The 26,399-nt window shown below is 52.6% G+C and overlaps 1 protein-coding gene across 1 annotated transcript in view; it reads left to right on the forward strand.

The window, feature by feature from the left end:
- Positions 1–26,399, forward strand: part of EXOC6B (exocyst complex component 6B) — a 318,901-nt gene that overhangs the window by 126,904 nt on the left and 165,598 nt on the right. Inside the window, exons 9-10 of the mRNA XM_077782659.1 lie at positions 11,993–12,070; positions 23,771–23,947. Coding sequence (XP_077638785.1) covers positions 11,993–12,070; positions 23,771–23,947 — 255 coding nt within the window. The remainder of the gene's footprint in view (positions 1–11,992; positions 12,071–23,770; positions 23,948–26,399) is intronic.

A 26,399-nucleotide genomic window follows, 5' to 3' on the forward strand; every position in this document is an offset into this window, starting at 1 on the left:
TGTGTTTTCAAGGTTGTTTATTTCTTCTCTTATCTGAACATTCTTTCTCTGACCTGCCGATCTCTGCCTAGCAAGGAGGCCGTGGCGTTCTCACCTCGAGCAGCTCCCACCCTATATACTCAAAACGACGTGTCTGCCTGCAGTTCATTACCAATTCCCATCACCCATGTTAGACTGTGAATCTCCACCTTAAACCAGCAGGAAAGTGTCACCATCACACCAAGACATGGAGGGCAAGAAGAAGGAGAAGAAGGCCAGGACGTGCCCAAATCCTTCCATCTTGAACCCCATTCTAAAAACCCCAAAAATTACACTTTTTTCACTCTGTTTTAGTTAAAATATCACACCACTCAAACCCTTGTGGCTTCTAATTCCTCACACAGACTTGGCAGTTTTTTCCACGGGCGAAAATGGAAGCCACAAGTGTTTGTGACTTGGTGCCAAGGTCTCCGAGCCCCCTGCCAGGGTGTGGGGCCAGCCAGGGCAGCCAGAGGGGTGTGCTGGGTTCCGACACCCGGAGACCTCCAGGCTGAGCTCTCCAGAGCGGCGAGGGCCGGGACGATCCCGCGTTCCCCCCGGGATGACCTTTCCCCGGAGCGCGCTGGAAGCGCGGGGCGCATCTGCAGCTGCTTAGTGACCCCTCCACACAATGCGCTGCCCGGGGTCATCTGGTTCCAGTTTCACCAGAAACAGAAGGAAATGTTGGGAACATACTTCCCTACATCCAGTTTCACTTGTTGTGGATGCTTGGAATACTTTGGAACCCACATCTTTGGGGTTTCCAGGGGGGGGGTTTGGCCGGCGAGCCCCGGCGACCATTGGAGATTTGGGGTTTTTTTTTGATTCCAGAAGTGCCCCGGAGGTTGCATTGTAGGGCCTTTTCCTTATGCAAAACATAAAAGTGCTGCTTTTTTTCAAATTATAACCATATTTTTCATTAAAATCAGTTGGAGTCCCAATAAACAATCGGCTCTGAAAAATTTTCCAAATGTTCTCTGCAGCACCGTTTCTATTTTTAATTATTTTTTTTAAAAACGGAGGGTTTTTTCTTAAAAAAAAAAAAAAACAAAAACACAACCAAAAAACACAGCTTGGCTTAGAATTTAAAGAAGCCATCTAGTAAATAATGAGAAATGCACATATATAGCTCCTTATTACAATATAATTAAAACCTACTGCACATGGAGTGTCAGAATCCCTCTGTCGCCGTGTCCGATGGCTTCTCCCGTTTGCCTTATCGTGGGAACTCCTCCTTTCTGCTCCCAGCGCTTCCCAAAGCCTCTCCCAGCCTGTCTGTACATTTGTTTTATATAAATTGAGTGCTCTGATCCTATAGAGAGGGATGTGAACGACTCTTCAAAGCGGGAGCAGCAGAAATTCCTTTTTTCCGGGCAGAGTTTCCATCCCCATCACTCCTTGGGGTCGTCATTTTTTTATTTTATTGGGAATTTCATTGTTTTATTCTTACCTGGTGGGATCTTTATTTGCTGTCCTAAAAAGCCCAACCCACAGCTAAGAACAAAAACCTCCAAGTTTTGCATCAAAAGCTGTAATTTTTGGTTTATAACTAGCAAGTAAAGGTGCCTTGGTTAAGTATTTAAAGTTTTTTATTGTGAGCTGGGAGTTGAGGAATATTTCAGGGTATTGCTGCAATGCCGGGTGTCCAAGGAAAATCATTCTTTGGGGAAAGGACCAGGTGCTGGGACAAATGGTGATGGGAAACCTGCTGCTGGTGCAAAGAAAAACTGGATGAGAGGAGAAAATGTGGAGTTTATCCATTTTTGTTCTGCTTTTGGGTTTTCCATGGATCATTTCGGTGTCTGCTCAGCTTGGGATGAGCCAGTTATCTAAACCTGGGGAGGCAGGGTGGAAGGTGAGATGTCCAGGTTTTGGGGTCAAAGTGGAAAAAAATAGGTTTAGATGGGATGCTGGGAAGGAATTCCTGGCTGGGAGGGTGGGGAGGGGCTGGGCTGGAATTCCCAGATTTGCTGGGGCTGCCCCTGGATCCCTGGAGGTGCTCAAAGCCAGGTTGGATCCACCTGGGACAGCAGGTGGTGTCCTTGCCCATGGGGTGGGAATGGATGGGATTTAGGGTCCCTTCCCACGCTGGCCGTTCCAGGATTCCCTGTGGATGTTGGTTGGGAGGATTTCCGTGTTGGCCCTCTGTCAGAGGCAGATCTGAGCTGCTGGAGTTGGGAATTCTTCCTGCCTGGACCTTCCCAGAGCCCTTGGCCAGGAGCGGCCGCTGCTGTGGGGGCAGAGCTTTGTTCCCACCGGGTCCCGCGTGGTTCCGGCCATCCCCTCCTCCAGCAGAGCCACTCCAGCTCTCCTGGGGGATGGCCTGGCCGGGAAGAGCTGCCCAAGGCACGGAATTCCTGGAGCTGGTGGCCAGCACGGGTCTCAGTGACATCCTCACCACGGAAGTCGCTGCCGTGCTTCCGAAGGCAGGAAGGGAAATGGCCGGGGTCAGAGCTTGTTCTGCTCCCAGTGACCCATCCCAGCCCTTGGTAGGACAGATCCATGGAATTGTTTGGCTTTTCAGCTGCTCCAGGGCAGTTCTGGTGTGGGAAGGTGTGAAAACCTTTGGAAATGTCCGTTTTCCATGGATGTTTGGGATGGGCGGTTACGGGAGGGAAGTTTCTGCTGGATTTTAACAAGGTTTCATTTTTCCTGAGGGACAGGGATGGCAAAGTGGGAATCTTGGGCTGAGTCCTCAGGAGGACACGACCTATTCCAGAGGAGACCAGAAACTTGGCTTTGTGTCTCCTTCATTAGAAATTGTGGTTTTAATCAGCTCGTTAAGTGTCTGTAATTATCAACAGATACTAATTATGACTCGTGAGGGTCCAGCACAATCCATTCTGGTTCTGCTGAGGCCCAAAGCTCCTTTGTTCCGGGAGGGTTTTGGGATTGGCACTGGAGGCTCTGCAGAACCTCTCATCCCTCGGAAGTCCCTGCAGGTCTGTAGGAATTTCTCCTCTGTTCCGGGAGCCTCCCCATCTCTTCGGGAGGGTGTTTGGAAGTGAGGTGCCACCTGCAGCTTTAGACAGGCTGAGCTGCCAGGCCTGGGAGGAATTTTGCTCCTCGGTTGGGAAGACAATCGTTCCCCATGGTGATCCCAGCGCTCGGCGTTATCTTCCCGCGGCTCTGTAAATCCTGGGAGTGTGACAGGACCTCCCACCAGGATGGCAGCGGTTCCAGAGCCGCGGCAGGGCCGTTGCTGGTGGCTCCCTCAGAAGATGAATGGTCTTCTGAAGTTCGCCTGAGCAACAGCTCAGTGCCTCGTTAGGCTCCGAAGTGCCTTAACTCCATTCCCTTTTTCCTTTCATTGTTTCCCTCTGGAGTTCCCCCTTTGCAGTGGGCGGATCTTGCCAGACTCGGGATGGAATCTCTGCTGAAAGCCCCCCAGAAGAGCAAAGCCCCGCTTTGCTGGGCTGGCAGGAACCCGGGATGACTTTTCTGGTGAGATTGGGATCTCTTTCAGCACATCCTCGCTCCTTGTGCCGAGTCCTTGATCGTGCCTGGCTGGGGAGCCTGAGGAATTTGGTAGGAACATCGTGGATGCTCCGAACCCTTTCACATTTTTGCTGTTGACTTCTGTAGGGAACGAGCATCCATCAAGGGGACGAGGATTTGTCATTGTTCCCCGAAAAAAGGGCAGTGGCATTGTTAAAGCCCAATGGGAACCCTTTGGAACGAGGAGCCTCCAGGGAGAAATGCAAATTTATATTGAGTTTTAGGACAGACATTGCCCAGAAGTCCCTTTTAAATCAGAAGATGGAAAGATTGTTTTATCTTTGGTAACTCTTTCCAGAGGACCTACAAAGCCGAGGCCATGAGCCACAGCTTTTGGGGTGAGGAGCTGCAGTCACTTGTTTTCTGGGACTTCGTGGTGGGGCTGGGAGTTGATCCCAAGGCGTGGGCACGGGGCCCCTTTGGCCAGTGGGATTGGCCATTTGGAGTGGCAGTTGCCACCTTTTCTGGAGGGGAGAAGGGATGAAAGGAGTTTTATGTGGCTATTGAGGACGTTTATTGATCCCAGATATGGTGGCTCCAGGATTGTGGGAAAACAGGCTGTCTTTATGGCAGGAGTAAATTGTGGGGGATTGCTTCACTGGTCAGCCCATGAAGGGCTGGCTTGGGGCATGGGAATGGTTTTGGTCACGGATCAGATCAAATCCCCCCTGCTGGGCCTCTTCTCCTGCTCCCAGATCTGTTCTCAATACAGACCACAGGAGTTGTTTACCAGAGTCAGCCACGGCTCGTGTTAAACTGCCCCGTGGGGTCCCGGGATCCCATCAAACTCCATCCCAGTTTGCCCACAGGCAGGCAAACTCCAGCCCTGAAACTTCCCAGTCCGGAGATCCGGAGCAGGGATTGCTGTATCCTCATCAACAGGGGCAGATTTTATGGCAGGGCCTGTTGTGAGGGACCAGGGCTGAGGGCTCCAACTGCAGCAAAGTTGTCTTAAATGAGAATTAAAGAGTAACTTCCGCAAAGTGAGGGTGGGAAATCCCTGGATTTACCAGAGAGGGGTGGATGCCCCATCCCTGGAAACATTCCAGGCCAGGTTGGACTGGATGTGATTCAGGGGAAGATGCCCCTGCCCATGGCAGCGTTTGGACTAAAGGACCTTTGTAGGTCCCTTCCAGCCCAGCCCAGTTGGGGATTCTATGAAATAAGGAATTTTTCCAAATTTTCTCAAGGCTGTCTTCTTCAGAGCGTGATATTCCAAGACCTAACTGGAGATTTTGACCATGTTTTTTAGAGGTCCTGAATTCCTGGGATAACGATGGTGCTTGACCGTTCCTGCTGGAGCTGTTGTGTGTGGGGTATGGATGAATCCCATCTCTCCTTCCTCTGGAATTCACACACTTGTTGAGATATTTCTTCTGCTCAGCATTTTAGGTCTTTCCCAATTTTTATTCGCCTTCCAGTCCCAAATTCCCTTGTTTCCAGAGGAGATCTCCCATCCTCAGCGTGGCTTTTCCATCCCTCCCGATGAAAGCCCTGATCTTTCCTCTCCTTCCAGGGCTTCCCCCGGTGGCCTCGGTGTCCTCTCGAGCTCCAGCTCCCATTCCTGGCTGTCCCCACAAGCTGCCAGGCCCTGGTGGTGGCTGATGTGTGGATTCACCCGTGCACCACTCCACATTCCCACTTTTCCCTCTCTCCAGGCCTCCCCGTTCCCTTAGGCCAGGCCTAAGCCCTGCTCAGGGAATTGCTCCTTAAGCCAGGCTTTTTTTGGTGCCCTCAGGAGAGATCATTGATCCCATCCCTCAGCAGCCCCTACGGAGCACCAGGAGCTCCAGTTTTCCTTCTGTCCCACATTTCCCACTCTGGAATTTGAAATCCCTCCCCCTGTGAGGAGAGCAGCCAAGCTCCCTCCCAGTTCTTGCGTTGTTTTTAAACCTGGATTTACTCCAGCTCATGGCTCCAGCCTGGGCAGGGCAGGAGCTGCCGTGGAGGGGCAGGAATCCTGTTTGGTGTCCCAAGGGATGCTTGGAAGAAGGCTTAGGAGCAGCATTCCATGTCCCTTGGGAATGGTCAGGGGCAGTGTCCTTCCACAGGCTTTTCTTCCTCTTGGGAATCTCTTCGGAATCTTTGGAATCTTCAGAATCTTCTTCAGAAGCTTCTTCTTGGGAATCTTGTTCTTGTTCTTCTTTGGAATCGTCTTCTTCTGAATGTTCTGAATGTTCTGAATCTTCTTCTGAATCTTCTTTGGTATCTTCTTGGGAATCTTCTCTGTAATCTTCTTCTTTAGAATCTTCTTCTCGGGAATCTTCTCCGAAATCTTATTTTTGGAATCTTCTTCTTGGGAATCTTCTTCTCTGAAATCTTCTTTTTTGGAATCTTCTTGGGAATCATCATCTTCTTCTTGGGAATCCTCATCTTCTTCTTTTTTGGAGCCTTATTTTTCTCCTTTGGAATGGTTGTTTTTTTTTCTTTGAAAGCTTCTTTTTGGAATCATCTTCTTTTTCTTCCGCTGCTGCTGCTGCTACTTCTTGGGAATTTTCTTCTTTCCAATCTTGGCTTTCCCAGTTGCAAACAGATTCTCCTGGTTTGTTTTTTTTTTTCTTTTCCAGGATAGGGAGTTGCAGGAGTTTTTTGGTGGGATGTTGTTCCTGTCCCTCTCTGGTGTTTCTCCTCTCAGCTCACAAAAATAACATTTGGGGATCCTCGTGCAGTGAGGGTGAGCTGCAAAGCTCTTCTTGGAAAGGGAGCTATCCATGAAATCCAGGGGTGAAATCCTGATTCCAGGAAGCGATTGCCTTAAACACCAAAAGGAATCATTGGGAAGAAGAGTTTTCCTTCACATCTATGGGGTGAAGGTCTCTTTGTAAAGATTTTGAGGAAGCTTTTCTTCCCTGACATGAAACTCTTGGGAATAGACTGAGGGGGGGATTCCTAAAATCAGGGAAGGGATCCATGGAAATGGTAGAAATGGAACGGTTGGAGGATTTTATTGTCAGGGCTAAAGATACGAGAGAATGAGGGAAAATCCTGGGCTGTGGAGTGCTGAGGAGAACTTCTTTAGTCTTTGGAAAAAGATGGGATCCATTTAGAGAAGCAGGGATTTGTTTCTTCTCTCCCTCACAGGGAACAATTCCTAATTCCCAATATCCCATCCATCCCTGCCCTCTGGCAGTGGGAGCCATTCCCTGGCTCCTGTCCCTCTGTCCCTTGTCCCCAGTCCCTCTCCAGCTCTCCTGGAGCCCCTGCAGGCACTCCGAGCATTCCCTGGAATTTTCCCTTCTCCAGGGGAACATTCCCAGCTCTGCCAGCCTGGCTCCAGAGCAGAGGGGCTCCAGAATCCCGGAGTGGTTTGGGTTGGAAGGGACCTTAAATCCCATCCCATTCCCACCCCATCCATGTTCAGGGACGCCTCCCACTCTCCCAGGGTGCTCCAAGGCCTGTCCAGACCTTGGGAAAGTCCTTCAAGTCTCCTACAGAATTCCAGGAGCTCTTTTCCCACTCTCCCAACATTTAACTGGACCCATCCTTGCCCCTCCTTTCCCGGAGGCACGACAAGAACCAGCGCCTGGTTTCCAAGGTGCACTTGGAAAGTCCATTATTTCCCACATCCCGTGTTTTTTTTTGTTTCTCCTAAATCCAGGTATCCAAAATGCTCCCCGAACTTTATATTTCAACTTTCGGGAGGAAAGAGCCGGCCGAGAATCCCCCTGCTCATTCCGGGCTGGCTCCTGCGGCACGGTGGGATTTTAGAAAGTGTTTTTTAAAGGATGGCTGGAAAAGGGAAAGGTCCCAGACGTTTTCCTGCTGCTCCCTCGGCGTTCCGGGCCGAGCAGGACCTCAATTAGCGGGGCAGTAACGAGGCAGTGTCTGCGTCCTCCGCCGCTTGGCCCGAGCCGGAGCCTTGCACTTCATCATTCCTAACTCGTTGCAGTAGCTCCACAAAGTCCTCACAAATCTTTGGAGCTGAGCAAGAAATTAGGAGCACATTTTTGGTGTTTCCTCGCATGGCAGCTGTGCTGGGAGCTCCTTATTTTTCATTAGTGTCAGCCCCAGCAGCTCCAGGAGCTCGCAGGCTCCGGGCTGGGGACAGGGGAATCATCCACGGCCAGATTTTCCTGAATATCCCTCTGGGACTGTGGAAAACCTCTGCTTCCACTCACAAAGCAGGGAAAAAAGGGATTTATAAACCCTGCAGGACAATGCTCTTGAGGTTCCCAACTTTTTGAAGCACCCACACGCCCATCACCTTAAAGCAGGAGGGATTTGGGAGCAGGGAATGAGGCTGGAATGTGGAGCCAGCTCTGAAATGAGCTCCAAGGCTTTGGGATGAAATCCTGGTTAATATTTCTTCAGTGCTTTCTCTTGAAGCATCTCCAAAGTGTTTGAAGAACATTATTAAGAGTTTGGGAGAAGGGAGGATCTCTCTTTTCCACTCCACTTGGAAAGGGAAGAAAAAGGCAGCTTGGAATTTATTTGGAGGATGAGGAGGCTCCAGGTCCTTGAAGATTTTTCTGATTGTTTGCAGAAGCAAATCTTTGGTGTTGTTCTGGCAGGGGCTCTCCCAGTCACTGTGCTGGGGGAAAAGAAGGACATTTTTAGGTGGGATTGTTCCCTGCATCCGTTCCTGGGAGCTCTGGGCAGTTCCAGCAGTGCCGCCTGTGGATTGGGACGAGGCAGGAAGGTGATTTTGGGGCTGCCTGCAGTTTTCTTCTGTCATTTCCTTAATCAGCTGTCACCTGATTGCCTAAAACAACCCGAATTCTGTGGTTCTGAGGTGAACAGGGAACAACTATCCCGGTAAAATCCCCAGGAGCTGAGGGAATTCTTTCCTCTCCCAATAAGGAATGAAGTTGAGGACGCTGAACGGAGGAGTTCAGTGGAGCTCAGGGGTTTTGATTCCCTTTGATCCCAGATGTGACCAAGGCTTTGGGGGTTGTTCCTGCCCTTGGCAGCGCTGGGTGGAGCTCACACATTGGCAGGTGAATGTTGGATTTTCCCTTTTTCCCCCCTTTTTCCCCATTCCCTGCAGTTGCTGCCATCTCTGCCCCTTGTCCCATCCCGTGGTCAGGTTGTCCTGCAGTGAGGAGCAATTCCCAGGAGGAATTTGGGACATCCACGATGCCCAGGTCAGCCAGGAGCCGTGGATGGAGCTGTTCCAGGCTGCTCCAGAGCCTCTGCTCTGGACACATCCCTGTCCCTGCAGGGGCTGTGGCTCAGCAAAGGCAGCTGGGATTTCACTGGAAAAAATTCCACTGAAACTGGTGGAAAACTCTCAAGGTTGGGTGTGCTGACCTTGGCTGACCTTGTTATTTTATCTCCTGTGTTCCTGGGGATCCAAAGGTATCCCAGAATGGGTTGGGATGGAAGGGACCTTAAAAATCATCAATTCCACCCCATCCATAGCAGGGACACCTCCCACTGTCCCAGGTGGATCCAATCCCAGTGTCCAGCCTGGCCTTGGGCACTCCAGGGATCCAGGGGCAGCCACAGCAAATCTGGGAATTCCAGACAAATCCCAGCCAGGAATTCCTTGCCAAGATCCCAGCCCAAGCTCCCCTTTCCCAGTGGGAGCCATTCCCTGGCTCCTGTCCCTCTGTCCCTTGTCCCCAGTCCCTCTCCAGCTCTCCTGGAGCCCCTGCAGGCACTCTGAGCATTCCCTGGAATTTTCCCTTCTCCAGAGGAACATTCCCAGCTCTCCCAGCCTGGCTCCAGAGCAGAGGGGCTCCAGCCCTGGAGCAGCTCCGGGGCCTCCTCTGGGCTCTCTCCAGCAGCTCCACATCCTCCTGGATTTGGGATCCAGGAGCAGGAGCAGCTCTGCAGGTGGGCTCTCACCTGAGGGCACAGGGACACAATTCCCACCTTTCCTTTGGGATCAGCCCAGCCCTGGGGAGGTTTTTTGGGCTGGGCCATTCCAGCCTCATCCAGAACACCCAAATCCCTCTCCCAGGGCTGCTCCATCCCTTCCTTGCCCACCCAGCCTGGATTTGTGCTGGGATTGCCCCATCCAGGTGCAGCCCCAGCCCTGGCCTGGCTGAACCCCGTGGCCTTTTACTCGCCCACCCCTGAGGGTTTCATGTTCTGCTCCCAAACCTTTTCCCACCTGGATTTATCTCCCCTCTGTTCCCTTGGATCAAGGCTGTGCTGGAGCCTCTGAGCTCTTTGGGGGGTCACGTTCACACCTTGTGAAAAGCAGGTGCAGCCCCATTAACTCCAGATGGAGGCAGAGCAGTCAAAACCCTTTGGAATTTTCTCCTTCAGCTTCCCAACCCCATTCCGTGGGGAGAGCAGAATTCCTTGTAAAAAAAGGGATTTTTTTTTCCTGTTCCAGCAGCAGGTGGAGTTGGTAACCTGGAGAAGGGGATGGCTCCATCAAGCTGCTGATTCCTGAGGGCTGGGCAGGGATGCCACACGTGTGGGAATCCACGAGGACCTCCCACCTCCACTTTTCCCTTTTAAAAGGCCCATAAACGAAAATTGGAAAGGGCTGGAGGGGAGGTGTGAGATTTTTTTCCGGGGGTCTTTTATTTGCAGAGTTGGGTTTTTTTTTATCCTTAATAGATTTATAATACGCAGCTCCCTTGATTTGTTTCCATAAAATTAACCAGTAAATTTCAAATGGAAAAAAGCCCCTAATAGGAACCACCTTGGCCAAGGCTGAAACGTGGCTGTGTTCAGGAAAGGTGGGCCAGGGCATTTTTCCCTCTGCCAGGTTTTCTCCTGGAGTGCCACATGTTGGAGGGATATAAAACTTTTACTAACGAGAACTTGGAGGAATTCTGACTTTCTAATTGCCCTTTTTTACTTTTTTTTTTTTCCTGGTACAATCTGCTGCTTGTTTTGGGCTCTTAAAAATTGGGATTGTAATTTGGAAGTCTGGGAGCTTCAAACCTCGGGCAAGGAGGGGTGGGAAGGATCCAGACTGGTGGCCAGGGAAGGGCCGGGGGTGGCTCTGCTGATTCTTCTTGGAATTTGCATCCTGTGAATCCTGTCCTTGGCAGTGGGGTTTGGATAGTTTGGATTTTCTTCTTTTAATATTTTTGAAGTTATTTTTGAGCCAGGATTTCGTTGTAGCATCCACAGAATACGGCCAGGCTGTTCCTGCTGGGAGCGACCCCGGCGTTGGGATGAAGGATTTTGGTCACGGGTGGGACTGGAGGGTCTAGGAGGGCTTTCCCAATCCTTTTTAAGGATTATGGGATTCTGGGATCTACCTAAATCCCGACTTATTGCTGGTTGGGATGTTCATGGAATGGGTTGCGTGGGAAAGGACCTTAAATCCCATCCACTGCCACCCCCTCCCACTGTCCCAGGTGGATCCAGCCTGGCCTTGGGCATTCCAGGGATCCAGGGGCAGCCCCAGCAAATCTGGGAATTCCAACCCAGCCAGGAATTCCTTGCCAAGATCCCAGCCCAAGCTCCCCTTTCCCAGTGGGAGCCATTCCCTGGCTCCTGTCCCTCTGTCCCTTGTCCCCAGTCCCTCTCCAGCTCTCCTGGAGCCCCTCCAGGCACTCTGAGCATTCCCTGGAATTTTCCCTTCTCCAGGTGGAACAGTTTGTGCTGGAAGGGACCTCAAATCCCACCCCATTCCAACCCCAACACTTCCCACTGTCCCAGGGTGCTCCAAACCCCATCCAGCCTTTGCTTGGACACTCCCAGAGCAGCACAAATGGGAATTGTTGGGAATTCTGGCCAGCACAAATGGGAATTGTTGGGAATCCCGGGCAGCACAAATGGGAATTGTTGGGAATCCCTGGCGGGACAAATGGGAATTCTGGGCAGCACAAATGGGAATTGTTGGGAATCCCGGGCAGCACAAATGGGAATTGTTGGGAATCCCTGGCGGGACAAATGGGAATTCTGGGCAGCACAAATGGGAATTGTTGGGAATCCCGGGCAGCACAAATGGGAATTGTTGGGAATCCCTGGCGGGACAAATGGGAATTCTGGGCAGCACAAATGGGAATTGTTGGGAATCCCGGGCAGCACAAATGGGAATTGTTGGGAATCCCTGGCGGGACAAATGGGAATTCTGGGCAGCACAAATGGGAATTGCTGGGAATCCCGGGCAACACAAATGGGAATTGTTGGGAATTCTGGCCAGCACAAATGGGAATTGTTGGGAATTCTGGCCAGCACAAATGGGAATTGTTGGGAATCCCTGGCGGGACAAATGGGAATTGTTGGGAATCCCGGGCGTCGCAGACGGGAAGCGTTGGGGTCCTGCTGCCACAGCAGCACCTTGTCCTGCCCAGGGAATGCTGAAGTGGGAGATCCATGGAATTAGGCGTGGATTGAATCCTGTTGGTGCACGGTGCTCATCCCTCAGTGTCCAAGGAGGGAGATCCAGGCTCTGCCTGTGGAGGTTTCTGTTGAGGATGGACCTGGCTGGGTGAGCTCAGCCTGGGACCCTCCAGTGGGGTTGAGGCAGAGGGAGAAGCCAGAGTGGGAAAGAAAAGGAAAACCAAACCCTTCCAGGGCATTTGCTATGGCTAAAAAAGCTTTTTTGTACTTTTCCCAGACGCCTTTAGAGGGCAGATCACGTCCAGGGAATGACGGATCTGGGAGGAGCTCGATGTTCCTGGTCTGGATTTGTGAGGTTGGAGCACTCAGAACCTGGAGAGATTTCTTTTTTTTTTATTATTTTTATTTTTTTTTTAAAGCATAATTTGAATTCTGCAATAACTTGTGGTGCTTTCAAGGGTGACCATGAAGTGAATTTACAGCAGCGAGATGAGATCGGGTTTTGATTTATCGTTGCAGACTTAAAATCTTTTTAGGCTCGGTCCTAAAACTTGTGGTGTGAGTGAAATATTAGTGATGGATGCAGGGAGAAAAGTCCTGGGAACATACTGTGGGAGAGGAGAATTATGTAATGTGTTGACTAAGTTCATTTTTATGTTAAAAAAGACCACAAAAAGCGGTTTCAGTTGGGAGAGTTGGTTTTGGAGAGCAGTGCTGAGTGCTGAATGTATAATTTCATTTTTCTCTGCCGTAATCTCTTCTGTAAGTCCCCAACCCTCACGCCCCAGCGCTTAGGAAAGAAATGTATTTATCAACAGAATATTTCACATTATCAGAGGGATCTTTGTGAAGTGAAGGCAAGGAAATGAAATTGAAGCTCTTCTGTAAAGTTGAAACTTTTCATATCGGGATTAAATATTCCTTACAGTCACTGTGCTGGGGGAGGCTAATTCTGTGATTAATTAAAACCAGCACTAACCAAATAATGTTCTGCTTTCTTCTGCTGCTCCCCGAAGCTCAGGGATCCTGGGGAAGATGATTATTCCTGAAAAAGCCATTTTGTTCTCCCCCAGCTGAGCCGCTCTTTGTGGCTCAGCCCCGTTGGCAGCTGCTTTGTGGCTTTCTCATCAAAAAAACCAGAGGGGTTATTCCCAAACAGAATGAAAAGGGCTTTGTTCCAACAAGGATTTATCCATTTTTTTTTTTTAAATAGTGTTTTTTAAATCTCCTGAAGGTGGAGGTGCTGCTGCTCCTGGGATGGGCAGGATGTGTGGGGCTTCTTTGGGTTTTGGGGTTCAGCTTTTCGCTGTGATCCTCCCCAGATTCCTCCAAAGGTTTTGGTGGAAAAGGGAGAAAGCACTGGCATGATCCACGGGGGTCTGTGCACAGCATTTGGCTCATTCCCCCAAAACTTCCCTGTCTGTGGGCAGGACAGACAGGGAGGGACAGAGGGACACGGGGATCTTCTGGGAGAGCTGGGACAGAACCTCAGCAGGGCTGGGGCTGCACCAGGATTGGGGCAATCCCAGCACAAATCCAGGCTGGGTGGGCAAGGAAAGGATGGAGCAGCCCTGGGAGAGGGATTTGGGATGTTCTGGATAAGGCTGGAATGGCCCAGCCCAAAAAACCTCCCCAGGGCTGGGCAGATCCCAAAGGAAAGGTGGGAATTGTGTCCCTGTGCCCTCAGGTGAGAGCCCACCTGCAGAGCTGCTCCTGCTCCTGGATCCCAAATCCAGGAGGACGTGGAGCTGCTGGAGAGAGCCCAGAGGAGGCCCCGGAGCTGCTCCAGGGCTGGAGCCCCTCTGCTCTGGAGCCAGGCTGGGAGAGGTGGGAATGTTCCCCTGGAGAAGGGAAAATTCCAGGGAATGCTCAGAGTCCCTGCAGGGGCTCCAGGAGAGCTGGAGAGGGACTGGAGACAAGGGACAGAGGGACAGGAGCCAGGGAATGGCTCCCACTGGGAAAGGGGAGCTTGGGCTGGGATCTTGGCAAGGAATTCCTGGCTGGGCTGGAATTCCCAGATTTGCTGTGGCTGCCCCTGGATCCCTGGAGTGCCCAAGGCCAGGTGGGACACTGGGATTGGATCCACCAGTTTCAGTGGGAGCTGGAACGAGGTGGTTTTTGAGGTTCCCTTCCCACCCAAACCATTCCATGAGGATTTCACTTTGGTCCCCAGCTCCGAAGCACTCGGCACTTCGGGGCAGCAGCCGTGGCCTATCCCAGGGAAAACATTCCTGTCCCATGGAAAACAGGATCTCGGGGATGTTGGGGCAGCCTTGGTCCAGCAGGTTCTTCCCAGACTCAAGGAACATTCCAGGTCCCATCTCTGTCCCTCAGGTACCGAGCGTGTTCCCAGATCCCAGCATGGATCGTGTCCCGCTGGGATCCTGTTATCCCAGATTTCTGTGGGAATGGCTGGGGATATTCTGCCTGCAGGGCTGGGATCTGAGTTAGACCCAAAGGATCTCTGCAGCTCTTCCCACATTTCCCTTAAACACTTACAGGCTGTCCCGTGGAAAAGCCAAAATCCTGTTTTGTCCAGGCCTGAGCACGCTGGGCTTTTCCTGGGATTTACGGAGTCCTGTTGTTCCAGGAGAATCGGGCCCATCCCAGGGAGGTGCTCTGACCATGGCCAGTCCCTGAGAATCCTTCAAAAACCCAGCCCAGGCTGATAAATGGGAACAAAAGTGGAATCTTGAAAGGAACCTTATCTCCAAATGCCAGAGGCAGGGAAGGCGTGTGGAGCAGAACTTTGGGAACTCCCACGGGATACCAGGATTCCATCCCAGGCCAGGCCGGGGTAACTCCCTGGGGAACTTTGTGAGGTCAAGGGAAGATGGAGCATCCATGAGTGATAATTCCTGTCTGCTCCACGGCTGAGGGAGCAGCTCCTGCTGCAGTTCCTGCCATGGAAAACAGGGATGACAGGCAGGCTGTTCCTCAGGAAAGGAGCAGCTTCCCAGCGGGTGGGAAGGGAAGACGGGAGGAAATGTTGGGAAATGTTGGGATCAGGCTGGAGTGAGGGCCCTGTGTGGTGTCAGAGCTGGGGCAGGGGCAGCTCCACGCCGAGCACGCTCGGATGGTTCTTCCAGAATTCCCCCTGGATCAAACCCTGGAAAGCCCAGCCCAACACCTTCCCCCCTTGGTGAGATCCAATCCATGGCTGCTTTTCTCCTGAATATCCAGAGGGGTGAGGGACAGAGGTGGGGACAACCCCTGGAGAGTCCCCAGGGGTTCTGAGGAGCTCCTGGAGCTGGGATTATTCCCATGCTGGGACTGGAATTTCACTGGGTGCCTCTGGGCTGGGCAGGAGCTTTCCTGCTGCTCCAGGCTCGCTCCAAGCCCCAGAGGTGCACTGGGGGAGCCCAGGGAAGGGCAGGGAAAGGCTGGGAACACCCAGGGGTAGTGGAAGGTGTCCCTGCCCTGGGAAGGGCTGGAATGGGATGAGCTTTTCCAACCCAAACCTCTCTGTGATTCCACGAACTGCCCAATTTTATAATTCTGCAATTCTCTGGTAGAATGTCCTGAGGTCAAAGCCTGAATTTGTCCCTTTAATTCCCCACTTTCCAGCTTCATTCCCTTTTCCTCTGTTTTTTATTCCTGAGGAAACAAAGCCTTTTGCCTGGATTTCTCCTTTTTAACAGTTTCACTGGGAGGAAAAAAAGCCAAAACAACCCTGAACCCTGTTCCCTGTGCCATGCCTGGCTGGTCAGGGAGCGTGCTGGAGCAAAGCCTGGCTTGGAAAACAATCCCAATTCCCCGAGAGAGCTCCCAAAGGCAGGCCCTGCACGCTCGGGTGCTCCTGAGCCATTCCAGACCCCCTCACCTGCGAGCAGTTTTGGTTGGGGTTCCTCTGCCTCCCTTACTCAGGGCTTTGCTTGGCTCCCAGTTAGGAGTGAGGAGAGGTTAAAGGGACGGGTGGGAGTTTCCAGTGGAGCTTTGAGTCGTGCTTGTGCCTCCTTGGGCAGGGTTAAACCAGCCCTGGGGTCACAGCAGCTCCCAGGGTTGGGGGGTTCCATCCAGGGGTGCTCCTGGCCGGAGCAGGAATTTTAAATGGTTGGAGCAGGAATTTTAAATGGATGGTAGAAGCGAATCAAAGAATCCCAATTCCACTCACTTCAGATAAATTGTAAACCATTTTTCTTGCCCAAGAGCTTGGGCTGCTAGAGCAGAGCCCTGAGCTGTGGAGTTGTCAGGACGAGGACTTGCATGTGTCTGAAATTCCCTGCGGAACACCCATCCTCCTCCTCCTCCTCATCCTCCTCCTCCTCCTCCTCGTCCTCCTCCTCCTCCTCCTCGTCCTCCTCCTCCTCCTCCTCGTCCTCCTCCTGCTGCCTTCAGTGCCCTGAGCTCATTCTGGCTCCTCCGCTGTGTAAATGTGATAAATAAACTTTGTAATCGCACCACTGAGCTCCCTTTGAAGCTGCCCGCAGATCTGGATCCCACAGAAGTGTAAATCAACATTCGGGCCATAAAGGGCTTCTTCAAAAGTGGCTTTTTTTGCGCGGCTGACCCGGAGGCTGTGGTTGCCCAAGGCTTTTTATCAATCCTCGTGTGATAAATTCCTCCTTGGAAGGGAGAGTCTGGATCATTCCCATCTCGCAGTGCTGGGCTGAGCAGCCTCTTCCCCCAAAAAGGCTGAGGTTTAATGGGTTTTGTGTGAAAAGCTGAATTAACCCAATTACGGAACGAACTCTGAGGATCGAAATATGGCTGAGCTCATCCCATGGGTTTAATCCCATCCATGGGCAGGGACAGCTCCCACCCAGTGTCCAACCTGGCCTTGGGCACTCCAGGGATCCAGGGGCAGCCCCAGCAAATCTGGGAATTCCAGACAAATCCCAGCCAGGAATTCCTTGCCAAGATCCCAGCCCAAGCTCCCCTTTCCCAGTGGGAGCCATTCCCTGGCTCCTGTCCCTCTGTCCCTTGTCCCCAGTCCCTCTCCAGCTCTCCTGGAGCCCCTCCAGGCACTCTGAGCATTCCCTGGAATTTTCCCTTCTCCAGGGGAACATTCCCAGTTCTGCCAGCCTGGCTCCAGAGCAGAGGGGCTCCAAAATCCTGGAATGGTTTGGGTTGGAAAGGACCTCAAATCCCATCTAATTCCAACCCCAACACCTTCTCCTATTCCAGGCTGCTCCAGTGTCCAGCCTGGCCTCGGACACTTCCAGGGATCCAGGGCAGCACAAACAGGAATTATTTGGAATCCAGTTGGGTCCTGCTGCCACAGCAGTGCCCTTGTCCTCGCCAGGGAATATTGAACTGTAAAATCTGTGGAATTAGGTCTGGATTAAATCCAGGTTGGGAAAAGGAGCAGGGGGATGAGGGTAAATCATGGGGTGAGAGCAAAGCAGAGGGGGAATTGCATTTTCCTCCTCACACACTCGATGCCAAAAACTTGTGTTTGAGGAGAATTGATGTTTAGGAAAATCAGAGCCGAGGAGGATTTTAGCTCTGGATGGGCTGAGGTGGAAAAGACTTTTTAGGGAATGAGGAGTGGGGAGGGGTTGAGGCTGAGTCTGGGGAGAACAAACCCGTCCAACGCTGCATTTCCAAACTCCTTTTATTTAATGACCTGGAATGGAGTTCAAAAAAACCCTCCCGTTGTTGGGCCTGGTTTCCTGAGCCCAGGGAGAACTTTGTCAGCCAAACCTCCAACAAATTGTCTGCTCTGATAACGAGTTAGCACCGGGAACGGGAGAGGCCGAGCCGCTCCTGGTCCCGGCAGCGCCGGCTCCGCGGGCAAACTCAAAGCAGGAGCTGCGGCCGTGTGTTGAGTTTACACCTTGCAATAATAATCCCTGCTTTTATCTGATCCCAGGGGGATTTTATAACTTTGGAATGGCTCTCTGGCAGGGCTCCAGCCCTACTGTCATTTTTTATTAACGTTCTTTTTTTCCCACCCCCGTAGCCAGTCGGCTTTGCTGGTTTGTTTTTTTTTTTTCCCCTTTTTTTTTTCCCCCTAAGATTGCTTAAGGAATATGTATCCCATTCCTAGGGATATTAAGAAATGATATTTGAAAATTCGGTGTCTCAGCCCATTAGAGGGTCTGTAAAACCATCACAGCAGGAACTAATCAAAGCTGCCGAGGCCAGCCTTTAAATCATCCCCTTCTCCCCGGGCCTTATCTCGTGTCTCATCAGGAAAAGCCTAATTAGATCTGCTCAAAAGTAAATATTGGTGGTGGAGGTGAGGGGAGGTGAGACTCGAGTGCTTGCAAAGGGCTGCGGAAAACAAGGTGAAGTTACAGAAATAACAATTTTGGCGATTTGAGGGAGCTCCTTTCCCCTGGGCCTGGTGGAACAGCTTTTCCTTAGGGTGGCTCTGGGGCAGAGCCTGGAGGAGCCCCTGGCCAGCTCTGGGAATGATCCTGTGGCATTGGGAATGATCCTGTGGTGTTGGGAATGATCCTGTGGTGTTGGGAATGACTCCATGGTGCTGGGAATGATCCTGTGGTGTTGGGAATGATTCTGTGGTGTTGGGAATGACTCCATGGTGCTGGGAATGATCCTGTGGTGTTGGGAATGATTCTGTGGTGTTGGGAATGACTCCATGGTGCTGGGAATGATCCTGTGGCATTTGGAATGATCCTGTGGCATTGGGAATGATCCTGTGGTGTTGGGAATGACTCCATGGTGCTGGGAATGATTCTATGGCATTGGGAATGGTCCCATGGCATTAGGAATGATCCCATGGTGTTGGGAATGGTCCCATGGCATTGGGAATGATCCTGTAGCATTGGGAATGACTCCATGGTGCTGGGAATGATTCCATGGCATTGGGAATGACTCCATGGCATTGGGAATGGTCCCATGGCATTGGGAATGATCCCATGGTGCTGGGAATGATCCTGTGGTGTTGGGAATGATCCCATGGGATTGGGAATGACTCCATGATTTGGGCAATGACTCCACGGCACTGGGAATGAGTCCATGGTGTTGGGAATGATCCCATGGCATTGGGAATGATTCCATGGCATTGGGAGTGACTCCATGCCACTGGGAATAACTCCATGGAGTTTGGAATGATCCCATGGTGTTGGGAATGACTCCATGCCATTGGGAGTGACCCCATGGCGTTGGGAATGATCCCATGGCAGCAGGAATGCCTCCATGGATCTGGGGTGCAGGTTTGTGGCCGGGGTCACTCGGTCTCGAGGAGTGGAGTTGCTTTGAAAAACCTGACTCTGAAAAATTCAACTACAAAAAACTCAGCCCCAGCTTGGTTGGGCTGGGCCCGTTTGGTTGTGAGGGGTGGGGAAGGTGGGGTTGTTGTTCGCAAGCTTGTGGGAGTTTTTTGGGATGGATCCTGGAATGTTGAGGGATGTCCTTCCTGTTGAGGGCTTTGCATCTCAGGATGGTTTGGGTTGGAAGGGACCTTAAAAATCAACCCATCCCACCCTGCCATGGCAGGGACACCTTCCACTATCCCAGGTTGCTCCAAGCCTTGTCCAGCCTGGCCTTGGACGCTGCCAGGGATGAGGAGTCCACACCTCTCTGGGAATTTTGGGGTTTGAAGAGAAACCCCCAAAGCCTTGACGTGCAGGGTCGAGCCCTTGATTGAAAGGATGTGCAGGAGACAGGATTTACATCATCAGATAATCCCAAGATGGTTTGGGGCCCTTAAATCCCATCCCATCCCACCCTCTGCCATGGGAAGGGACATCTCCCACTGCCCCAGGTCTCCCAAAAGTCTTCTGGACTGCCTGCTGACAACCTCAGTCCACAAACGTGGGCCACTGACGTGGGCCTGGCCCTGGAGGTGGAAAGGTGCCTTTGTGTCCTCCCAGCCAGTCTGGAAAGAGAATTCCCGTCAGGAGCTGGGAATTCTGCCCTGATGGAGTGATGGGGGTGCTCCTGCTCTCCCAGGCTGCTGTGGATGAGGGAAGTGGCTGTGCTTGGAGGAAACTTCACCTCCACAATCCCAACACTTTGTGTCTGATTCCTACAAGCCACATCAGCTGTGACCAGGCCTTGGCTCTCCTGCCTTTTTTTATGTTCCCATGGAGCAGAGTGAGCTGGGATTGGTGGTCCTGGATAACAGAGGCAATTCCACAGGATAACCCCAAAGTGGCCTCACTTTCATGGAAAGGGGATTTTGGATTGGATTTGTCATCTCCTGAGGGCTTTGGGCCTCCCTCAGCCCCGCTTCCGTCGGTTTTCCGAGGGCACCCTCGGAAATGATGTGGGACCCGTTCCCTTTGTGGGGAACAGAACCCCCAAACCCCCCAGTGCTCCTCTGCAGGTCGGGTTTGATCCTTCCTGTGCCGCAGCAAATCCATGGAAGGGTTGTCCTGCTGCTGGGAATCAGCTGGGGGTGGGAGCGGGGTGTTCCGTAGGAGAATCCCGAATTTCTCCGGAGCTGCTTCCTCTGGGCCTCCCCCAGCCCTGCCTTTCCCTCACGGTGAAACCCAAACCTCGCCGACTTCATGAAGCCGAAGAAAATTTGATATTTCTCACTTCTAGGTCACCTCAGTCCAGATCGTTTCCTGCCGGGAGCGGAGGGTTGGGAATGCCCTCGTGGAGATGGAAAAGCCATTCCCATTCCTCCTGGCGTGTGCAGGGCCTGGCTCCAGCATCTCTCCTTCATTCCAGCCTCGGACCACTCCTGTTCCTGCTGCAGTGGGAATGTTGTGCCCATCACAGGTCGGGATTTGGCTCCGGTGCTCCCAGATTTGGTCACTCCTGTTCCTGCTGCAGTGGGAATGTTGTGCCCATCACAGGTCGGGATTTGGCTCCGGTGCTCCCAGATTTGGCCACTCCTGTTCCTGCTGCAGTGGGAATGTTGTGCCCATCACAGGTCGGGATTTGGCTGCGGTGTTCCCAGATTTGGCCACTCCTGTTCCTGCTGCAGTGGGAATGTTGTGCCCATCACAGGTCGGGATTTGCTCCGGTGTTCCCAGAAGGGGATGAGAACAAACCTCCACTGACTGAATGTGAGGCTGTTCAGGCAGAAATCCCTGGAAAATCCTGTCCAATTTAAAACTCTCCCCACAAAAATCCTGAAAGGTGAAGATTCCTCTGAGGTCTGAGTTGCTCCTGGTGGGCTAGAAACCTTTTGTGCCTTTGGGAGCATCCTGCTTTTTAGGATCTTTGGGAGTTGAGACATAAAAAGTTTTCCTTTTTTTCCATCCAGAGAGTGGGCAGGCCCTGGCACAGGTTGCCCAGGTTTGCTGTGGCTGCTCCTGGATCCCTGGAAGTGTCCAAGGCCTGGTTGGACACTGGGGCTTGGAGCACCCTGGGATAGTGGGAGGTGTCTCCGGGGGTGGAATGGGATGGGCTTCATGGTCACTTCTAACCCAAACTGTTCCTGGATTCTGTGATTTTTCTCAGCTGGTGCTTGGTTTGCAATCCAGGTCAAAACTCTTCTCTTGACAAATCGGTTTATTTGCATTAAAAGTGCACAATCAAAGCTCGGGGGGGTAAATTCCATGTGGGGCTCCTTGTCCTGGAGCGATACCAGAGGGACAGATTTCCTTGATTTCTAAATAACTGGAATTTAGGAGGTCTTACCAACTTTTGGTTTGGATCTCATCAATATTGACACCTGGCCTCGTCCTGCTGTGCTCCCACACAGGGAAGATCAATCCCTGTTGGAAAACAGGTGGGACCGAGGTTGGTGATCTCGCAGGGCACTTCTGTGGATCCTTGGTGACTCCGGTTCCGTGTCCAGGCTGAAATCCCACGTGTTTCATGCCGAGGGCTGGGGCAGAGGAGTCCAGGGCTGGCAGCAGCATCCTCCAGCTCGTTATCCCAGATTTCCCTCTCCCATGACCGCCTGTGCGCTCTGGGCCCGCTCCGCCCTGCTTAACGATCCGTGTCCAGCTCAGGGCTTCATCCAAAACTTCGCCTTTTCCCACTCTTTGATTCTCCCCTCTGCGGAAGGAGAAGGATTACATAAAGTGGAGGGTTTAATGAGTGCACTGGGCTTGCTTTTGGGGGAATTTCCAGTGGATTTGGGGTTATAACTTCGTTAGGGCCCGGTTGGGAAACTCAGGGCAGCGCCGGGTGGGCCCGAGCCCCGACCCTTTGTTGTGTTCTCTTCTGAAGGACCGAGCGCTCCCGCCCCTTTTTGAAGTCCTAATTCCCTTTATGGGATGTTGCAAGGCCTTTCCATGGAGTGCTGCCTCTGAAGTCCGAAAATCCCGGTGCCAAAAACGCCCCTCTCCCCAACGGCCTCGCGTCCTGACGTCGGGAGCAGAACTTGGTCCTGGGCAGTGTCCGCCCAGACCTTTCCCTCTGGGGCTTTGTTGCAAAAATTCCCATTGTTGGGATTAATCCCCGAAGAGATTTCTGTAAAGGGATGGGGTTGGGAGTCCCCTGGCTCAGCTGGGAGGAGCGCTCGGAGTAAATAAACTCCAGGGCTACTCCTGCTTTCCAACCACTAGAGGTCAAGGTTGTGCTGTGGGATAGCACATCCCACAAGGATTCTCCTCCCGATCCAAGGATTCGCTCCTGTTCCCGCTGCAGCCGCCTCCAGGGGCAGCTTTGTACACGGAATTTTATAGATTACCCAGCTCGTTAGTTAATTCAGAGCTGATTGTGTGTGCTCTGAGGTGAGGAGCACTTTGAGGTGGATTTTCCAAGGAATGGGATGTCCATGCCTGGGTTTTCCAAGGAATGGGGTCTTCATGCCATGCTTGGATTCCAGTAGTCCTCAGATGTGGGAGTTACTCCAGTGCTCGGTGGGGTTCTGCTTCCCAAGGGGAGATTCCAGAGAGAATTTCAGGCTGGCAAAAAAATCAAAGCTGCTCCTGAATTATTTTTTGGGAGGATGTTAAAACTTCCAAGTTTTGAAAAGGGAATAATCTGGGAGGTTTGCACACAGATTAAGCACACTTTGTGCTCTCTGCAGTTCAGGTAGCAAAAGTAATTAATAATTGGCGTATTTTAATAGTAATTAACAATGTTTTAATTCTCCCTTGGTGTCGCTGGCAGCTGGATCTCCAATAGGTTTAATGGTTTTCCTGCTTCCTTCTAAATCCAGGCTGCCACATTCCCATAGGGAATGCCTTTTGCTACCTCAGAGAATCCTGGAATTCCAGAGTGTCCAGGAGCTACCTGGCCTTGTGGAAAGTGTCCTTGCCCATGGAATGAGAGGATCCTGAAGATCCTGTCTGTGGTTCCATGATTCCCACACAGCTTTCTCCTGATACGTAAAAAATCCACCGCATAATACAGGGAGGAATCCTCTAAATCAGTGTCTAAATCTGTATGAATTCCAGGTTTTCCGAGTGTTTATTTCCCAGTTACACCAGCACGCAAACCCACGTGTCCAGCACCGCCACATCCGTGGGATTGGCCTTTTTTTCCCTGGTTTTGGCTGGGATTTGGCCCTGGAGACCCCTTGTGTGTTCGTGCTGTTCCATTCCTCGCCCTTCGGTTTGAACTCGCTCAACTCCTGAACAAGTGGGGCTGAACCGCTTTTCCTGTCGATTATTGTGCTCCATATCGAAGGAAAAACAATGGAATCTTTGCAGGAGGGCACAGCGTGACCTCAGCTGCCAGACAACCCCAAAATCCCTGGAATAACTCGGCGTGTTCCCACCCCTCCATCCCGCCGCTTCCAGCACGTTTCCCTTGAGCACCTTTTACAGCTCGTTCCGCACATCAACAATGTGCAATTAAACCCTCCTGGGCTCCCACAAAAATGCTTTCAGGAACCTCTGGGGTCCAGATGTGGAATGTTTTGTGCCTTTCCAGGGCTGGAAAAGAGGAACAGATCCAGCGGTTCAGGAGGTCCCCGCGCGCGGCCGGTGACAGTCACCACATGGCCCGCGGGCGAGCGCCGCCGCAGCTGGGCCGTAAACGGATCAATGTGGCAGCACGGGGCCGCGGCGTTGGGGTTTGGAAGGAGTCAGGAGCGCGTTTGGATTGTTGCATAATCCCTGGCCTGCTCTGCAAATGGATCTGGGAATATCTGGGTTGGGGAAAAGGCGACGTGTCGGAATTCCGCCGAGCGCGCGGCGCCTTCGGCCTCCTTTGTCCCCTTGCGGGGCTGGCTGCGCCTCGTGCCTGAAAACCAAATTAAATCCCGGGTGGAATCTGTGTTTTCTCCTAGGCACAGCAGCAGAGGAACCTGGACAACATCGTGTCCCAGCAGCCCAGGATTAGTGGGGGGAAGAAATCCAAGAAGGAATTCAGTGCCAGCTCCGAGCTGGAGGTGAAGAACACCAGCCCCATGTCGGAGCAGGATTCAGGGATCCTGGATGTGGAGGATGAGGATGAGGAGGAAGAGGTAAACACCAGAGCAGGGACACTGGGCAGTGTGGGGTGGCTGTGGTGTCTCAAGGGGTTTGCTCCTTGCTCATGGGAGAGTCCTGAAGGTGCAGAAGAGGCTGGAGAATGTGGGATGTGTCTCCAAATTTGGTTATTTTGTGTTTTTATCCCTATTCCCATTGCTGGGCTCAGCACAGAGGCCAAGGATTGGGAACTGCCCACTTCAGTCTGGTGCGGCTGGAGAACATCCATCCCTCATGGACACATTGCTCCACAATCCGATTTTTGGCCTTCTCCTCTGTCCTAGTTTCTCTTTGGATAAAATGTTGTGTTGGGATGGGAGTTGGAAATTTGAATTCCTTGGTGTGCTCCCTTCCCTTCCCTTCCCTTCCCTTCCCTTCCCTTCCCTTCCCTTCCCTTCCCTTCCCTTCCCTTCCCTTCCCTTCCCTTCCCTTCCCTTCCCTTCCCTTCCCTTCCCTTCCCTTCCCTTCCCTTCCCTTCCCTTCCCTTCCCTTCCCTTCCCTTCCCTTCCCTTCCCAGGACCTGGCAGAGGATTTTGGGAACCACAAACCATAACCTGGGGATGCAGTTAGTTTTTCCTTCCTCCCAGTGCTGCTTCACCTGGGATTTGGGATGTTTCCCATGGAACAGAGCCCCGTGTCTCAGGAAAGGCAGCTCAGAGGTCCAGACCTGCAGTGCAGGATTTGGGGATCGAGCCTTTGGATGTGTCCATCATTCCTTGGGATGCAGCCGTGTCCTGGAGCTTTTGGGAAGTCCTGTCTGCCCCTCTGGATGCTTTGTCCCATTTGTCATCCTGTTTTGTCAGGAAAATGATCCTTTCAGCTACAGCCAGTGCCTGGGGTGTTTGTCACCCGACCGCGACAGCCCCGGAGCAGCCAGGGAGGGGACCAAGGACAGGCTGGAAATTCGGATTCGGGGCTGTTCAAGCGGTTCTGGGATTTCTGTTCTCCCCTGAAAATCCATTCCCTCCCTTCCACAGCTGCTGTGCATCCAAAGCAGAGGGAGGCCACAGCAATGGAATGGTGGGGTCAGCCCTGAGCCCTCCCGGCCCTGATCTGGGACCCTCTGGGTGGGCTCCGTGTTCCTACAGCAGCATGGAATGAGGCTCCAGGGCTGGAGCCAGGCTGGGAGAGCTGGGAATGTTCCCCTGGAGGAGGGAAAATTCCAGGGAATGCTCAGAGTGCCTGGAGGGGCTCCAGGAGAGCTGGAGAGGGACAGGGGACAAGGGACAGAGGGACAGGAGCCAGGGAATGGCTCCCACTGGGAAAGGGGAGCTTGGGCTGGGATCTTGGCAAGGAATTCCTGGCTGGGAGGGTGGGGAGGGGCTGGGCTGGAATTCCCAGATTTGCTGGGACTGCCCCTGGATCCCTGGCAGTGTCCCAGGCCAGGCTGGATCCATCTGGGACAGGTGGGGATGGCATTAAGGGTCCTTTCCCACCCAAACCTTTCCAGGATTCCATGGTTCTGGCCAATCTTGGGCAGGTGAATCCCGTCCCTGGGTGTGGTGGCACTTTGGTGACCTCACAGGAGGTGACCCTGCGCTGGGGAGGGGCAGGAGGGGCTGTCCCACCCCCGCCCCGGTCCCAGGAGGGGCAGTGGCCACTGTCTGTGGTGATGAAGCAGAGTGAGCGAGGGGCAGCAGCCACGGGACCCCCGGGAGCACCTGGCCAGGTGTCCTGGAGGAGATCCCAAGGGGGAGATCCCATGGGGGAGATCCCATGGAGGAGATCCTATGGAGGAAATCCTATGGGGGAGATCCCATGGGAGAGATCCCATGGGGGAGATCCCATGGATGAGATCCCATGGAGGAGGTCCCATGGGAGAGATTCCATGGGAGAGATCCCTTGGAGGAGATCCCATGGGGGAGATCCCATGGAGGAGATCCCATGGAGGAGATTCCATGGGAGAGATCCCTTGGAGGCGATCCCATGGGGGAGATTCCATGGGGGAAATTCCATGGAGGAGATCCAATGAGGGAGATCCAATGAGGGAGATCCCATAGAGGAGATCCCATGGAGGAGATTCCATGGAGGAGATTCCATAGAGGAGATCCCATGGAGGAGATCCCATGGAGGAGATTCCATGGGGGAGATCCCATGGAGGAGATCCCATGGAGGAGATTCCATGGGGGAGATCCCATGGAGGAGCCCCCATGGAGGAGGGAAAAGCGAGCAGTTTGTTCCTGATCAGCTCTGAGTTCCCCATGTAGAATCAGGGAATCTCCTGAATGGAAAGGGATCCACAGGGATCATCCATCCAAGCCCTGTCCCTGCCCAAAATCCACCCTGGGCATCCCTGGAGCGCTGTCCAAAGGATCCTGGGCTCTGTCAGCCTCGGGCCGTGCCCATTCCCTGGGCAGTGCCAACATCTCTGGGGAAGAACCTTTCCCTAAATCCAGCCTGAGCTGCTCTGGAACAGCTCCAGCATCCCCATGTCCTGTCCCGGGTCAC

The sequence above is a fragment of the Lonchura striata genome, chromosome 4 (assembly GCF_046129695.1).
Source record: "Lonchura striata isolate bLonStr1 chromosome 4, bLonStr1.mat, whole genome shotgun sequence".
Lineage (NCBI taxonomy): Eukaryota > Metazoa > Chordata > Aves > Passeriformes > Estrildidae > Lonchura > Lonchura striata.